This window comes from Zootoca vivipara, chromosome 7 (genome assembly GCF_963506605.1).
Source record: "Zootoca vivipara chromosome 7, rZooViv1.1, whole genome shotgun sequence".
Taxonomy (NCBI): Eukaryota; Metazoa; Chordata; class Lepidosauria; order Squamata; family Lacertidae; genus Zootoca; species Zootoca vivipara.
Window position 1 is genome coordinate 15,450,629 of NC_083282.1, and position 18,532 is coordinate 15,469,160.

Consider the following 18,532-nt stretch of genomic DNA (forward strand, 5'->3'; position numbering starts at 1 on the left):
GGCATGTACAGTTAAGAAGATTGCATAATAACTGCGGAGCAATGGGTCAGTGCGTCTAGCTGTTCATCAGAAGGTTGGTGGTTTGAGCCCAACCAGGGTCAGCTGTGAGCAGGATCCCTACATTGCAGGGGGTTGGACTAGATAATAATAATAATAATAATTTTATTATTTATATTCTGCCCATTTGACAGGGTTGCCCCAGCCACTCTGGGCAGCTCCCGACAAAATATTAAAAACACAAGAAAGCATCAACTGTTTTGGGCTGGGTGTTCATCAGTAAGCGGATGATACCCAGCTCTACCTCTCTTTTAAATCAGAACCACTGAAGGCAATGAATGTCCTGTGTGGGTGTCTGGAGGCAGTTGGAGGATGGGTGGTGGCTAACAGATTGAGGTTTAAGAAGTAGAAGTACTTTGGGTGGGGACAGGCAGGTGTGGGGGACTCCCTGGTCCTGAATGGGGTACTGTGCCCCTGAAGGACCAGGTGTGCAGCCTGGGAATAATTTTGGACTCACAGCTGTCCATGGAGGTGCACGTCAATTCTGTGTCCAGGGAAGGTGCCTACCAGCTCCAGCTGGTACGCAGGCTGAGACCTTACCTGTCCTCAGACTGTCTCGCCAGAGTGGTGCATGCCCTTAGTTACCTCTTGCTTGGACTACTGCAATGCATTCTACATGGGGCTACTGTTGAAGGTGACCCGGAAACTACAACTAATCCAGAATGTGGCAGATAGACTGGTGACTGGGAGCGGCCCCCGAGACCATATAACCCCGGTCCTGAAAGACCTACATTGGCTCCCAGTACGTTTCCGAGCACAATTCAAAGTGTTGGTGCTGACCTTTAAAGCACTAAACGGCCTCGGCCCAGTATACCTGAAGGAGCGTCTCCACCCCCATCGTTCAGCCCAGACATTGAGGTTCTCCTCCAAGGGTCCTCTGCTGGTTCCCTCACTGCGAGAAGTGAGGTTACAGGCAACCAGGCAGAGGGCCTTCTCGGTAGTGGCGCCCGTCCTGGGTGCTAGAAGGCCCCTGGGTGCTAGATCTCAGTGTCCAGGCTGAATTTTGTGGATGGATTCCAGGCTGAATTCAGGTATGAGCATCAGAGTACCTTCCAACACTACAATTCTATGATTCTATAATGCACGTTTTCCAATTAAGACGTTATGAAGAATACAAAGTACAAGTCGCTTGTGCTTCTTGTATCCCCGGCATTGTGTAATATCTGAAACACCCCCAAGTCAACCTTCTTTAAATCCAGGGTGTTAATCTATGTTAAAGTTCATTGGCAAATGAACGTGGTAGTCCCACTAGCAAAAATTTCAATCCATCAACTCATTGGAGAAAGGAGGAGGGAGAGTATTGTGACTGGAAAATAGCTACTCTTGCATACAAACTAGGCCATTAAAAAAACAACGCTTTGCTTAATGTCAACATCATCTGAAGGCTAAAAGAATGTAAGTGACAGAGAGGGGGAAGAACTGCTGTTTTGTTTTGTTTTGTTTTGTTTTGTTTTCACTATTAGAAGCCCTTTATTTTGGATTGAGGACACACATAGGAAGGGGATAGTTGGAGAAAGGTGGTCCCTGCAGAAAGGTAGAGAGTGGGAAAAGTAAGTTCCCAGGTTGGAGCTGGGAGGGTTTATTTTCCTGTGTGTGGCTAAATGATATGATATCTGATATCTGATATAGATGTGATAAAGGGACCTTATAGTTATTTTTTCCCTCCTTTCTCTTTCTTTCTTTCTTTTCTTTTCCCTCCTTTCTTTTCATTTCTTGTTTTCTTGTTTTCTTATTATTTCTGTTATTTGGATTAGTTTGATTTTCATTGTATTTTGCATTGAAAACTTTCAATAAAAATACTTCTGTTAAAAATGAAGGCTAAAAGAATGTACAATTTGTAACATGGAAGAAGTAGTGCAGATTGGGTGCGTGTAAGAGCACTACAACTCTATAATGCTGGCCTGCTGGTGTCCATTCTTGTGAAGAAAACAACTGTATTAGGAAGATGAGAAAATATCTGCTTAAGAAACCGAATGCACCACATTTTCATTTTATTATAAAAAAGGGAAAGGAAAACTCAAGGCAACTATGCAGCAAATCTAGACCATTTGTATTTTAGTAACAGTGTTGATAGAGTATAGAGCTAGTATTCAAACTGGTCTATTTGGAATCAACACTGCGTATTGTCAGAGAGGTAAGGAACTGGTTAAAGAGCAGAGACAGGCGCTGCCAACCTATGAACAGTTAAGACTGCTTAAATCCCATTGACTTGGACAGGAGGGGTTATTCAGCCACGTAACTGAGTAAGAACTATCTTGCTAAAAGGCAACATTTTCAAATTGGAGAGGAGTAGCCAGTGGAACTCCCCCCCCCGGGATCAGCCATCGGCCTGCTTTGTTCAATATTTCATTCATTACCAGGGGGAAGGAAATAGAAGTGTATTGATGAGGTCTGCTCATGACATCAAGCTAGGAGGCACTGCAAATGCTTGGGGGAGATGTGACTTCAAGAATTGACCTTACCTTTCATTTAAAAAAAACCCAACCCACAACAAACTTTTCTAACCCTTAAATTGTAAAGATATGTTTGAAAGTCTAGGGGCAATATTTGGCGAAATCTCAAAAGCCAGAGGAGTTGTTGAATATGAGTTTCAGTGACCAGAGGGTGGGGGTTTTGGTGCCTCTCTCCAAAAGTGGCGGGTGCGAAATAAATTATGCAATAAAATAAAATAGAACATTGCAGAGTGGCATCCCCACTCTTGGGCTTACTGTGGAGTATATTTTCAATTGTTTCTTAAGTACACAGTGGCTTGGAATCATAGAATCACAGAATTGTAAAGTTGGAAAGGAACAAAAGGGTCAACCCTTCTGCAATGCGGGATAATAAATTAATGGTACCTTTTACACAAGATACTGGTCAGATCAGGTCTAGAACTGTGTGTCTACAGGGGCTCCTGCAGATACAATCTCATCTAGTTGTCCATTCCACACAATGTAGGATTTGGGTCTTTAGTCTTGTTTACAGCTACCCTTTGGAATTCCCTGCCAGGTATTGCTGTAGAGATCTTTCCCAGTCTGCATTCGTATTCGTATTCGTATTGGAATTGTTTTTAGATGTTTTAATTGTGTGTTTGCTGCCCTGGGCTCCTTCAGGAGGAAGGGAGGGCTACATAGTAATTAAACAAAAAATCTTCCTTTATTATTATCATTTAGATTTGAATACCGACCTTCATTTCACAACACAGAAATATGAGATAAAAACACGCAAAATACATAATAAAAACAAAAACAAACCAATACCCCCACAACACATTTAAAAGGGCATCAGATATCAATCAGCCCAAGGTCTGGTTGAAGAGGAATGTTTTCGCCTGACGCCTAAGGTGTATAATGAGGGCACCAGGCGAACCGCCCTGGGGAGAGCATTCCACAAACGGGGAGTCAGTGCAGAAAAGGCCCATTCTCATGTTACCACCCTCTAGACCTCTCACTGAGGCGGCACATGAAGAAGAGCCTCAGAAGACAATCTCAGGGTCTAGGTAGGTTCATGTTCAAGGTTCATATTCAAGGTTCAGGTTCATATTCAAGAAGGATGAATTCATAGTGGATAACTTGCAAAACAGGGCAATCAGGGGGGCTATAGTAATACCGGTAGGTACCTATCCTATGAAGACCCTTTCCTCTACCAGGGTGTACTTTAGAGAGTAGCAGCTGATCTCCCAGTACATAGTTTCCCTGCTTCATTACCAGGAGTGACATATATGCTTGCAGAGTTTTCTAATTATATCCTTATTGCATTTCCAGCATCACTCTATGCCAGACATCCCCAAACTTCAGGCCTCCAGATGTTTTGGGACTACAATTCCCATCATCCCTGACCACTGGTCCTGTTAGCTAGGGATCATGGGAGTTGTAGGCCAAAACATCTGGAGGGCCGCAGTTTGGGAATGCCTGCTCTATGCAAACTTCAACAGCAGGTTCAAATTATTATTTTTGAAAGCCATTACACAATTCATCCTGTCCTTTGTCCAAGGAGTATACATGGTCATCACCCCAAGGAATCTAAATCTGTCCTTTCTATGCTACCCCTAATCAAAGCAAGCGCCATATTTCAGTCACTACTCCTTTTGCAAGCACTGACACATACACTTTGGAGATCGCTTTGTCTTCCCTACCATCCTATGCAACTGTGAGCTCACCTTTCTGTGGAGGCTTTCCCTCAGGAAGCCTTAATCCCAGCAGCTGGATGTCAAAGGATTCCCTAGCTCACAAGAACTCCCAACTTTTTATATCCCTTATCCATCCTAGCCCCCTCACCATGCCCAAGCTCTACTGTATGCATATGATGTTCTTCTAGGTGGTCTGATTGTATCATGTGACGATCAACTGAGCACCTGGTTGAAGCACAAGTCCAATAGTTTTTTGGATGCTCTGAGAATCAAACCAATGATATTTGGCTTTAAAAATGGATGAGCGCCTCTTGCTATTTCAGCAACTTGCCTGAAGCAACACAACTAGTCACCTTGGCAGCTGTCAACCTTACTCGCATCTGTTAGGGACATAATCTCTTCCTCTAAAGACTCCTCATGACAAGTTTGCATACATGGACACTGCCCAGACAGGCAGGACTTCCCAGCTCACACTGAACTAGTCACAGGAAGCATTGCCACATGCAGAATTGACCTGCTTGCATAAATTCAGGCTGGGGGTGGCACACACTAGTGCAGGCTTCCTCAAACTCGGCCCTCCAGGTGTTTTTGGCCTACAACTCCCATGATCCCTAGCTAGCAGGACCAGTGGTCAGGGATGATGGGAATTATAGTCTCAAAACATCTGAAGGGCCGAGTTTTAGGAAGCCTGCACTAGACACAAGTTCTCTTGTACAACTGCCACTTTGTACCAACTAGGGGTGCTATGCATTAAAAAAATGGTCCATCATTTCATTAGCTTTCATTACTAAAAAACCTCATTCATTGCCTTAGTAATTTGTTAAAATACACATTTGTTTCATTATTCATTTGTTTTCCTTCTTTGCAATCATTTTTGCTTCCTATTGCTTTCAGTAAGAGATCCAGCAGCATTCCTGCTGCCTGTAACACCTATGTTTTCCATCCCTGTGGTATGCAAGTTTCGGGCATTCTCCTCTTCCTCCTCCAGCTAATTTTAGACAGAGTGGTGGTGGGGAATACACAAACCAGGGCCAGCCCACCCATGAGACAAGGTTAGGCAACCGCCTTCAGGAGCAGGATTAATGGGGGCAGCATATTTGACATCCAAGGAAGATCTGCCGCCTCTTCAGCAGCCACCCTAGTGCCTCCCCTGAAGCAGCCTCTTGGCAAATAGGAGATGCTGGTGGTCTCTTTCCACCCCTAGGGAGGAAATGGCCGGGGCTGCTCTCAGTGGTCTCCTGGGCTGTACGAGCGATTCAGAGCAAGCCCCTTCACCCTCCATGGTGGCCTCTGGTTCCCACTTCAACCACCGGGGAAGCTATTTGACTCCCCACTTTGTTCACATTGTAGATCTTCACTCACCCCTTCTTCCCTGGCAAGGGGCACACCATTTTGTGGTACACCTCAGGTGCCCAAATGCATTGGGCCGGCCCTGACGCAAACCCAACCTTACTGCTATGTAAAATGCCATTTCTAGAGCGAGTCCTGCACAACTGCTCACAGAGAACAAACTAAATTGTAGTGAGAGGAATGGGCAAGCCCAGTGATGCTCTTGGGCATGGTCAGAATGAAGCCATGCATCTTCAGAACGGGTCTAAGTTCTGGAGAAACTTCTTAACTCTCCCATTAGCTCGTCACAAGCTGAGAAGCTCCATTCAGAGCAACCACCACGTCCCTGGAGTTTCTGCATGTTCACAAGTCATGCAACGAAGACCTAGATCTGCAGTGAAACAACTGAGATTCTTCACCATGACCCTAGTTCCTTAAGAGGAACTGAAGTCCCTATGATGGCTTTCCCAAACAAATCAAGGGTTGATTTACACATGCTCAGGAAGAGAAGTTAAACCTTGAATTATCCATCGTTCCAGCCCTCCAGCCTCTTTCACTAAGAATTTACAGCTGAACAGATGCGTTTTTATATTGGATACTGGTGCAATAGAATGGCTCTGTGCTTGTATTATAACATCTCTTTTTCCTTGACTACAGTTGATCATGTTACAACACCAGCAGGAATCCATCTGTTCTGATGTGATCGTTTTGCCTTTTGGAGAACCAGTCCTGGGTGTACGTTTCCCTTTTTCTTACACTCTGCTCTGCCTGTAGCTGCATGCATCCTGTGTGCAAATCTAGTTGTACTTCAATAGTATTTATCTTCTCAATCTGTGACTATTGTAGTAAAATAGCCTCTTTATGGGGTTGCTTTCAGGACTGTCTAATGCATTTCTTCACCTCCTTGGTATTATATATTTTCTTCCCCCTGCCTATTTTTAGCTGACAGAATTTTTAAGATTAGTAATGATGAAGAACGCTTTAAAGCCAGAATATGTGTGGGTTGTCTTTCCAAGGAGGTACGGACACCTCCTTCAGTTCTGCAATAATAAAAGCTGACTTTGGTGATCAGCCTACCTTGGCCACATATACACACCATATGCTTACAGCGTATTTAAAGAGTGTTCCCCTCCAAAAGAATATTGGGAGCTGTAGTTTGTTAAGAGTGCTGAGAATAGTAGCTTCATGAAGAGTAAACTACAATTCCCAGGATTATTTTGGGGGGAGGAAGTGATTTAAATGTGCACACGCAGCCCAAATACAAAACGGGGAAGTTTGCTAATGTTATCTTATGTTGTTTGATTTATTCTATTGCTATTTTGCATAATTTATTCTGGTTTTGCTAGGCACATAAAATGGCAATAAGTTATGCCGACAATGGAACCCCAGTCAATAATAATAATAAGGTTTGTTTGTTTGTTTGTTTGTTTGTTTATACCCTGCCCATCTGGCTGGGTTTCCCTAGCCACTCTGGGCAGCTCCCAACAGAATATTAAAAACACGATAAAACATCCAACATTAAAAACTTCCCTAAACTATTGCAATTCTTATCTGGCTAGCCCTAGCTTCTGAGATTGCAGCAGGCATTGCCCACCCATTGTCAATTTCCATTTTACAGGAAAAAAATGGCTAGGCAGCAGCTTTTAACAAGCAAACAAAAACAAAGGTGACGTTCTTAGTATGTTAAATCGTACATCTAGCGGCATACTCTGCGCTTCTATTCTTTAAAAGTAATATTTAACTATCCCTCCCCTCATCTCCCTTCTAATCCAAACCAACTTATTATTCCACAAATAAAACTTCTACAGCGAAACAGACTTTTCTGACCACAGAATGTATAATGGGGGTGCACACCTATTGCAAACCTGTGAGCTAGAATCTAAGATTACCTAGACAGATACGTGTATAAATGGAAGAAAAGAGAGAAATACCCAGAGATAAGCTTACTTGGTTATCAAAAAAAGAAAAAGAATCACATACATATTTACTTCAAACTTTGCTGGTAGTCCGTCTCTGTTAATAACACATATCCAACGCTAGCCAATACACCCTACTCAAAGTTTCCCTATGTGATTAGCACAATGGAGGCTCTTAATGAGGCTCTTATATGCATAGAATCTCCCCTGGGGATCATCATCTACTGTACAACCTGATTAGGTTTTCAAACTGCTCCCATTTCTTAGCCTCCTTTCTGTGTGAATTCAAATGGGTGCCAAGATTTCCAGCTTTTAAATGTTTGTGGCGAGAAGCTATATGTCCCCATCTGTTGCTGGAGTGGGGAAAGGGAGGTACCGTATTTAAATTTTCTATACCCTTCACTTCTGAAGCATTCCGACTATGGAAGCCTGGGTTTTATTCTCAAAACCTTACAGTGTTGCTCTTACAGAAAGGAATATAGTAGTAGCCTTAGAGATACATAAGCACCAGGCAGGGCTAGTTTCTAAGGAAAAACAACTGGGTAAAGGGCCCAGTTGGCATTCTCTGAAGAGAAGACCATAGACAGCACTAAAGGATTCACTTTGCAAGGCCTTCCTTAAGGGCTACAATTTGATGGTGCATATATCAAACCCTTCAAGTGTCCCTAATTTCCAAGGACGACAGAGGGCAAGATGGTTGGACAGTGTTCTCAAAGCTACGAACATGAGTTTGACCAAACTGCAGGAGGCAGTGGAAGACAGGAGTGCCTGGCGTGCTATGGTCCATGGGGTCACGAAGAGTCGGACACGACTAAACGACTAAACAAAAACAATTTCCAAGGAAAATCCCAGATTTATAGTAGTCATCTCGGTTTCTGATTCAATCCTGGAATGCCCCTCTTTTCCTTAGGACATTCCTATTTTTATTGGAGAAATGTTGGAGAGGATGGAGCTATCCGACCCCCTGGCCAAGGAAATAACTTTACAACCTTTAGAAGACATATGTGTAGGGGAGTTTTAAAATGTTTAATGTTTTATTATGTTTTTATATATGGTTAGAGCTGCTGCGGCAGCCCAGTCAGATGAGCAGGGTATAAATAGCAAGCTTATTAAGGAGTAGAATGTCCCTATTTTCTTTGGAAAAATATATGTTACATGCAAATTCCCCCCCAGGGGCACCTTCAGTTAAAAGTATCAGGTGGTAGAAGCTGCTGGGAAACATCCTGAGACTCTGGAGAACTGTTGCGAATAGACACAATCGCTCTGGGTGGATGACTTTAGGCTGTGTACCCTGCCCACTATACAGTGGTACCTTGGTACTCAAACGGCTTGGCTCCCAAACAAATCAACCCTCGAATGCCGCAAACCCAGAAGTGTCCCGGTTTGCAAATGTTTTTCGGAAGGCACACGTCTGACGTGGCTTCCACTTGAGTGCAGCAAGCTCCTGCAGCCAATTGGAATCTGCGCCTTGGTTTTCGAACGGTTTTGGGAGTCGAACAGACTCCCAGAATGGATTAAGTTCGAGAACCAAGGTACCACTGTATCTTCTCAAGCACATTCCCCCCTCAAAGAATTCTGGGCACTGAAGTTCATTAAGGGAAGTGTAACTCTGTGAGGCATAAAAACTATACTGCCCAGAATTCTTTGAGGGAAAATAATGTGTTTTAAAGACAGGTTGCAAATGTGTGTGTATGTGTATGTGTTGTTGTTGTTGTTGTTGTTGTTAAGATTTGTTACCTGTCCTTCACCATGTGGTCCCAGGGCAGGTTACAAAAATGGGGGGGGGGACATATTAAAATCAGCTTGAAAGGAATTGCCCTTAAGAGAAGAGGTGTGTCTTTGGCATCCAAGGAAGGCTACAACTCTGTGGAGAGGGCATTCCACAGCTTATTGCAGGTATGTATGAACGGGACGCAGGTGGCGCTGTGGTCTGAACCACTGAGCCTAGGGCTTGCCGATCAGAAGGTCGGCGGTTCGAATCCCCGCAACGGGGTGAGCTCCCGTTCCTCAGTCCCAGCTCCTGCCAACCTAGCAGTTCGAAAGCATGTCAAAGTGCAAGTAAATACAGCGGGAAGGTAAACGGTGTTTCCATGTGTTGCTCTGGTTCGCCAGAAGCGGCTTTGTCATGCTGGCCACATGACCTGGAAGCCTTACACCGGCTCCCTCAGCCAATAATGCGAGATGAGCGCCGCAACCCCAGAGTCGGTCACGACTGGACCTAATGGTCAGGGGTCCCTTTACCTTTATGCATGTATATGTGTTTGTGTGTGTATGTAAACTATATGCATATATACATATGAGAGTGGGGAGGTTTCCAATTAGCTTTCTGAGTATAGTTCTCCATGTGGCAATACCTGGACTTGACAAAGGAGTGTTAATAACCCGGTGGTGTGGTGCCATGGGAATGAAGATTCCCCAAGAAAGCTAGGTGATGGCTGATGGAGATGACTCATCCAGATCTCCCAGTCCCTTCCCTCTGGGCCAGAGGGAGATACAATGTTCCTGCTTGCGAATCTTGCAGCTTGAGGCAGACTATGCACAGGTGCAGGGAGCAAAGCTGTGGGCTCTGTGGACATCTTATGTCACTAGAGATCCGAAGTGGGAGCAGAGGACTTTGGTTTTTCAGTTGGGTGTGTTTAACGTGTGCCTCCAGCTCTGTTCATGCTGCTTGTGTGTGTCATGGTGGGAATTTACTCCCTGCTGATTTGTATTAGGCAAGCACCCTCATTGCACTGTTTCAGATGCCCATTAAAAAGCTGCTGCTTCTTTTTGCAAGCCTATCAAAACTTGTAATCCAGCTAGGTGCACTTTTATTATTTGATAATGGATGGTATTATTTCTTATGGATACTGCTTGTAAAAGCTTACAAACGTGTAAATTTTAAAATAACATAGAATCATAGAGATGGAAAATACCGCAAGTAGGGTTGCCATATTGCTTTTTTGGGCCAAAGTGGTTCAGCTAATTTTAAGGAAATTCAACCCCCCCCCCAAAAAAAAACCACCACCCATTTCCGACATGGGTTGCCATACGCCCAGATTCTCCAGGACATTTATACCGATTTTCAGAAATTCCGCCTGGACACTATTTCCGATGGATGAATCCCGGATATGTCCAGGAAATCCCAGACGTATGGCTGCCCCAACCACAAGGGTCATCTAGTCCAACCCCCTGCAATGCAGGAATCTCAGGGTTGGGCTAAATGACCCTTGGAACCCCTTCCAACCCTACAAATCTATGATTCTACAATCTATTCCTTGTGCAGGTTCTCCTGCATCCAACTGCAGCTGAACAGGGCATCTGTTAAAGGCAGTGGTTCTTACACCTTTTTTCTCTGGGCCACACTTTTGGAATAAAAATTTGCTGGTGCCATGCCATTTTTTTAATTGATGAGAAATACATTAGAAACAAGAGTAAACAACTAGCAGGGCTGGATTTATAACGTAGAACACAAGTACTTTATAAAAAGCTCACGGGACATCCAGAAGGTATAAAACAAAGCATCTTTCCTAAAAATCTTCCCCAAAATATAATTCCAAATGAGCCTCTTACATATGTGTGTACCTCAAGTATGTGTGCAAACCAAACACTTGGTGCCCTTGCTCTCTTATTGAAAAGACACCTTCTGCAAAAAAAAAAAAAAGAGTTATTTTCATGCTATATACTGCACTAAACTGAAATGTTTAAATGCTCCTTTGATTGTCCTTGAATCTTCCCGCCACACTTGCCATCCTCTCCTGCCGCACCCTCTCCTGCCGCGTTAAAGGAAAGGGCCCCGATCCTGGGTGGCTTCCGGAGCGTTTCCTAAAGCGACACACACAGAGAGAGAGGGGGGGTGGAGCCCGACGCGGCTTCTTGGGCAAGGAAGTGACCGCGGCTCCTGCCCAGGGGGAGAACCGGGGCTGGATCCGTCCCGCTCATGGCAGCAACATCGCTTGCGCGCTGCTGCAGCAGCAGGGCAATCCCCTGCAAGCCCCCGGGGCAGCGGGGCAGAAGGCCGCTGAGTCACGGCCAGGCGGACGGGGAAGGAAGTCTCCCTGACGGCGGCGGCAGCGGCTGCTCCGCGGCCCAGCGCTCCGGGGAGGCGGGCACCTGCGAGGGCAGGGAAGGGTTAACCGAAGCGGAGAAGAGGGTGGTGGCTCTCCACGAGGAGGCATGCGCGGTGAGTCCGCTTCGCTTTTGCCTTGTCTTGGCGCAGCCGCCTTGGCGCTCCGGGTTTTTGCTGCTGCTGCTCTGCAAACCAGGGCAAGTGCCAGACTTGAGACTTGTCTTTTTCTGTTAGCAAAGGTGTGGTCTTTTTCTGCACTAAGGAAGCTTCGGAACTCGCAAGGGCATCCGTTTAGCAAGACCAGATTGCCACGCTTGCTGCATGCTTTGTGACTTTAGCTACTGTTTGGCCACTACTGTTTGTAATGGCCAGTATAATCCTAAACACATGCCCTCTCATTTCCACCCACCAACACTGATGTTACTTAGTTGTCAAGTTATCCCTTTTTAAAAGAGAAATTCCCTTATGCTGAATAGACTTCCTCGCGAGAAAAGGGAAAACTTGACAGCTATATGTTGTAATTAGTTGTTATAGATAAACTAGCTGGCCCTGCCATGCGTTGCTTAGTCTGTTAAATGGGCCCTCAGAGTCCTCCTTCAGACTCCTCCCCCAACCCCCCCTGTGGCTCATCCCTGTGATTGGCCTCCCGCTGTCCCATCCATGACCTTTCCCACCCTCTCCTCCCCCACCCCACCCCACCCAGGGGAGCCCCCACCTCTATTCGGACTAGTCTGCAAACCTCTGCTGCGGCCTATTCAGTCGGCTGGGCAATGCTGGGCCTTGTTGCTGCAAAAGGCCTGTTTTCAGTTGTTTGGCATGGAATTTTGTGATTCACTGATTGCAGCCAATGGAGACGCTGCTTCTCTGGTCTATTTCCCAGCATGCACTTTCATCTGAGTGGGGAGATTTTGAACACGGGGTTTTGGGGTTTTTACATTGCATGGGTGTGACATCTGTCTTTGAAAACGGTCTGGGGACACTCGTGCAGTCACATTTGACTTTGTGTCAAAATTTGAACGCAATCGGTCAAGCGGTTTTGTAGAACATAGGAGGCGAAGGAACATACCCAGTTTACATTTATATATATATAGATAGATAGAACCTGCATGGAGAGAGGCAGTATACCATGCCACACTCCGGAAAACAAAGAACACAAGAGGCCTGTTGCTTTTCACACCCTGCTTGCAAATGCTGAGACACCTGGCTGACTTCTGTTTGAAAGAGAATGCTAGGCTTGTCAGCCCTGGGTCTGATTCACCAAGGAAACCTGTATGTTTTTAACTAGGGTGGGTGGTAGGGATGTGTAATGGTTGCAGAATTTGGCTTGTTTAAGAGGAACTCTGCTTTCTTTAACATAAGATTCTAGAACTTATGGTTATAACAGAAGATGGGCTAGCTGCATGTGTGTAGTCGCAGAAGCCAGAAATGTGACTAACTAAGGTTTGGAGGGCCATGGGTGGGTGAGCCTGCAATCATTCCATACCACTTTTCACAATGAGCAGAGGCAGAATAAATCATATGAAATAAACAGCCATGCACAAATATACTTGATCTGCATAATTTATGCAGGTCACACCATTCAGCTTCGTGTGCAAAATTTGGGTTACATAGCAAATGACTATAGTCTCAGTTATGAACAGAGGAATAATTTTAGGGCAAGGATGCTCTCCTTGGAATATGAGCTGGGGAAATTCACATTCTGAGCTCATTCTTCATCACTACCTGAAATACACCCAACACTTCCCTGTGTCGACACATTGCAGAGTAAATAAAAAATAAAAATGGTGCACAAACTGCACCAAGTTTGTCTACCATCACAGACCTTCTCACTGGGGTACCCCAGAGTCCCCCACTGCAGAGGTGGAAAACAACTCATCTGCAGAACATTACTATTCTCTGAGCCCAGAGAGCTGTGACTTTGCTTAACACCTCTCCGCTGAGGCACAAATTCCTTCGCATCCATTTACAATTGGCAATGCTGCGTCCAAGCTAGAAAGGCATCTGCCACTTGGACAAAAATTATGGTAGCTGGCTTTCCTTTTACCGTTCTGAATTGCCTTGAAAAGCAGGAAAATGCGCAGGGCTGGCTCAAGACGGTTAGTTGCTCCAAGCGAGATTCCTGTTTGCCGTCCCATCTTACACTAAAACACTGCTGTATGCAAATCATCGTGAAACGAAGGGATTTCAGAATTTTGCAGAGGGCAGATGAATGTTGCCAACCGTCTTACAAACATGTGCGAAGCCATCTTCCAAAAGTGAAGCGGAATGTCCTGGCTCTACACAAACTCGCTCACGCACACCCTGCAATGTTTCCTTTGTCTCTACCTCTCCTCACATCCCTCCTCCTCTCCGTCACTATCTTGGAGTATACTGGGAGTCTCTGGAGTGATGCCATGGGCTACACCTGCTGTTGTTTTTTATAGGGCTCTTCCAGACAACCTGCCTATTGAGCACTCATCCTGATTTGTTTGCAGGGAGAATAGATGCCAGTGCACTTCACCATTCCTCTCTTTATCACAAAAGGTCTGAACTTTTGGCAGAAGCAAGTTTGTTACACAAGACCTCCCCATTCGGCTATAATTGCACAACCTGAATTTGCCCGTATGTGACTAGAACCCCACCGCAAAATGGTGACAGTCTGGAAGCGCCCTAAAAGTTGCCTGTCGGGCTGGCCATGCAGACTCAGAAAAAGAATAAAGCTGGAAGAATGGGTAGGGTGAAGTGTGGCATAAATAAACAAAGAAACATCTAACTGCACTAAAGGCGGCATCCCATTGTTCTCCTGGCTTGCTTGGCTTCCCCCACAACCCCTACTCCAATAACAATGGGTGTTCCATGTGCATTTGTCAAGTGGGAATCACAGGGGAACAAGAAGTAAGGTCTGCTGTTCTCTCTCTGTGTGTGTTTTAAATAGGCTGGGAAGCATAACTACATAGATCCAGTCACTGGATACCTAGTGTTCACCAAAGTGGCCCATTTGCAGAGAGGACACTGCTGTGGTACTTCCTGCAGACACGTGAGTATTAAACCTTGTTGCCTCCTATCAGTTTCCCATGAGGAAGGTGCTCCAACAACAAATCAGTCAGTTTTAAAATGAATTTAAGTGGTAAATGACACACCTGTTCTCTTAAAAGGATACATATGAAAGCCTCTCTGGGGAAGGCAGTTGAATTGCCAGGGATGGAAAGAAGTTGCAGTTGTTTTTGTCCCCTCAAAAAAATGTACATATTGTTTGTATATATGATCCTGCACACGTTCGCTCAGTTAATTCGGTGGAATTAACTTCCTCATAAACCAGTGTGGCTAAGAAGGGTGTTTTATCTGTTTCTGCTGGTGTCAAGAAACAAACCTGAACACGTTCTAGGCAGCCAGCGATTAGGTTTGCAAACACAGCTAACCTTGAAGACGACCTCCAAATTCCTACAGATGCTTCTGGGGAGATGTGCTTGGGTGAACAGAAATAGCTAGGGTGAACCGATCGGGCATAATGTAGATTTAAGATGTAGCCATGCTCTTTGTATAGCCTCTGATCTTTATGACCTTGGTTTTTGAGTTGCTGTTAAAAATGTGGTGTGTTTTTTTTTACAGAAGACAAATAAAATAAGAGATCTAATCAGTTTAAGTGCCAGCTACTGCCTTGAATACCTTACTAAGTAGCATCAATTCCCTTTTTCAACCATTATTTTTTTAAAAAAATATTCCTTAACACACTAGCAAGTTTATTGCTTCCACATTTGACAGTAACAGATCATAATAACTTGGTTTGAATCCTGCCGCTATAACCTTGAACCCACCACCTGGGTGTAATGCCCACTAAAATCAATAGGCCCCACCCCAAGTAAAACATTCAGCACTGGGATATGTAAAACATTTTCAGAGGGGGCATTTATCATCCCGACGGTCCTTCTCAAACTGTTTATTACTGCTTTAACTTTTCCATGTGAATTTCATTATAGCAAATGTCAATGTTGTTCTGGAAAGGAGGGGTAACAACAGAGTAGCTTATGGGATGTCATAAGTCAATGGCTCCACTCTCCCTGCACCCAAATTTCAGAATCCTCAGCACACCGGTTTTTCATAAATTATTTTTTTGTTGCCTGCACAGTCAATACAAATCCTCTTGAACAGAGTTCAAAAAATAAAATACAAAAAATATTAAAACATTTAAATCCATTCATTTATCCACACTGGGCTGTCATCTCGTTAAGGAAATCTTAATTACCTCCATATGAGTTATTTATTTTAAAATAAATTATTTGATATACAGTACATTTATTTTCTTCATATTAAAAAAATCATATTGAAAAAGACCATATTGAGTGAAAAGGAGGGGGAAGCGCATCTTCCAGTTTCAATGTCAACTAATCAATTTTAGCACATTGTCAAAATGTCCATTGACGCTTGCTTCTCAGTTCTATATCTGTTCCAATATTGGATAAATAGTGTCCAATTCCTTTGAAATGTGTCTTCTGAGTTACTTCTTCCCTCTCATTTTATTCATCACCATCTTATTCCAAATTTTCCGCTTCCATAATTTGAGAGATGGCAGATGGGATGTTCTATAGGTTACTGCTAATAATTAATCAGTTAAGCTTACACATTAATAAATCAATATTTCTGCAGAAAAAGGGCTACCTTCCAGCAGAGTATAGAATGGAAGAATTGTGATAGGCCCCATTGTGGAAGAGGCATTCTCTTCTGTGTGAGGAAAGGAGAAAGCTATGTTATAAAATGATGCAGACCACTGAGGTTTGTTTAAGTCGGGGATAGCCAACTTGTATCCTGACGATTGGCTGGATAGAAGTTGGGGTCCAACATCTGCAGAGTCACAGGTTTCCCACCCCAGGTTTAAGCACTTGTCTACAAAATATTTTAACTTTTAATATTAAATAATTTTCAATATTTTAACTTTCACCATTCAGGCTCCTGCAGAATTCACCAGAAGCATCTTTTTAATCCCTGAAAAGGGTTGCAATGAATTAATGTGACTGGTGAACCCTCTAAGCATTGCAGCTCTACACCTGGTGGATTGCAGAGGAATAAAAAGCAACTGGCATCCTGTCCAACCATAGATCAGTACTGCAAAGCAACCAACATTGGCCCGAGCAATTATAGTGCACAGTTCATTGACAAAAAAACAGTTCAGTGCATCTACCATAATTTAACGTTGACTGTTTATATGGTATTTTGTATTGTGGTTTTAATTTTGTTTTTGTGCTGTAATTTTATTGTTAGCAACCCTGGACTCTCAGAAGAGGAAGGGTGAGGTATAACGTTGTTGTTGTTGTTGTTGTTAACTGTTCAGAAGAGAGAAAGTGAAGAGCCTCCTGACTCTTCACAAGCAGCCTTTTTCCTGTCTTATTTAGTCATCTGAAAGTGATTAAATACCTCGCTGCATCTGTAGTATATAGGACTTGAATCACCCTCTTCACATTGCTCTCCAAAACACTCTGAATTGTGAGTTTTAATGCTGCAGTCCTGTGCACGTTTCCCTGGGAGTAAGCCTCATTGAACACAGTTGGATTTATTGCCAAATTTCAAGTAGGATCTGGCTACAAAAGATTCTGGCTTTCACTTTGTGTTTGGTGACTAGAGAAATCTATTCCCGTCTCCCCATCTTATGTGAGGTTTCAGGAAGTGACTTCAATGAGATCTCTTTTCTTCCACTGTGGTAAATATACAGGATTGCATGAAGAGTGGGGGGGAGTAGTGGTTGTCTCAGAAACTGTACAATGAGTAGGGACATATCTAGCAAGGAGGTTTCTTGGATAATAATTAGGACCATTTGTTTGGGGAGAGGGCAAGGAAAGGGGGGGTGCATGGCTCAGTTCCTCCTCCTCTCCTCTTGCTCGCTCTCTTTTCAAGTCCCGAGGCCACAAATGATTTATAGGACATCATTAATTTTGTCTTTAAGTATGGGCAATGTTTAGGCCTCATCAAGAATGACTTATTCCATCTCTCTCTCTCTTTCTCCAGTGTCCATATGGTCAGATGAATGTTAAAGATCCTTCCAAAAAGAAGCGGTTCAATTCCTTTTTCTACGCTTGACGATCGAAGCCTTTTGCATCATACCATGAAGTTGAGCGGGAGTCAGCCATCACTCCCACTTCTTCCTTCTTTTCTGCCCCCTACAGCTTCCATATTTTGCATAATGCCATTCCTTTGACCTCTGCTGTTCTGCATCCTGAATATTTTCCAATTGCAATAAAATAAAAACCCCATGTGTGCTCCAGTGGCGCTGAGCCATTGACAAGGCTTTCCCTTTCTCTGGTGTTATAAGTGGCTGGCTGGGAAGAGATGGTTGCTTTGCCTTCCAGAGTTATCAGGCTGGAGAGGAGAAACCAGCCACTCTCAGGCTAGCTTTGTTTAGCTTGGTGGTGCTGAGCTACTCTTTGAGAAACATTTAAAGGTGACTTTAAAAGACAGATTCTCTTCTGGCACAAGGCTGAAAGGAAGTCTCCAAACTGATCCATAACACAATCATTGGATTGACATCTTTGTCCTGAATGTTTTTACTATATTTGCTCTGCAAATGTGTGTTCGTTTGGCTGCAAGCTCAACAAGATATTCTTAAGCAACTGCAGACTTGGCTTGTTCGGACGTGTAAGCGGTGGAAGCTGGTGCCCATTAGGACTTGTAGGGCAGAAGCAGGGGGGAGGCCACCAGCAGGGGGAGCCAGAGCCAATGATAGGCAGAGTCATTCTGGTTTTGTTCTCATTCTTCTCCCTGCTGTGTTAAGAGGGGGAGACTGAGACTAAGGAGGAGGAGCTAACAGTCAGTGTCACCCCATAGACTGGTTGTAAGCAAAGTAGTAAGCAGGTGGAGGCAGGCTGAGGGCAGACAGAGCTTGGTGAGACACTGCGCTTGCACTAATACCCTGTTTCTCATATTTTAAGACATACCCATAAAATAAGACATAGCAGGATTTTTAAGCATTCAAGGAATATAAGCCATACCCTGAAAATAAGACATAGTGATAGGCGCAGCAGCAATGCTGGCCGCAGCAGGAGGAGGAGGAAAAAAATAAGACATCCCTTGAAAATAAGCCATAGTGTGTTTTTTTGAGGAAAAAAT

At 44.1% G+C, this 18,532-nt stretch overlaps 1 protein-coding gene across 1 annotated transcript; it reads left to right on the forward strand.

Annotated features, from left to right (window-relative positions):
• The first annotated feature begins 11,262 nt into the window (after nt 1-11,262).
• Nucleotides 11,263-18,053, forward strand: C7H1orf53 (chromosome 7 C1orf53 homolog). Its single transcript, XM_035123556.2, has 3 exons — nt 11,263-11,572; nt 14,373-14,474; nt 17,435-18,053. Exons 1-3 carry the CDS (start codon nt 11,330-11,332, stop codon nt 17,504-17,506), a joined length of 417 nt encoding a protein of 138 aa, XP_034979447.2. The 5' UTR covers nt 11,263-11,329; the 3' UTR covers nt 17,507-18,053.
• Nucleotides 18,054-18,532: the final 479 nt, after the last annotated feature.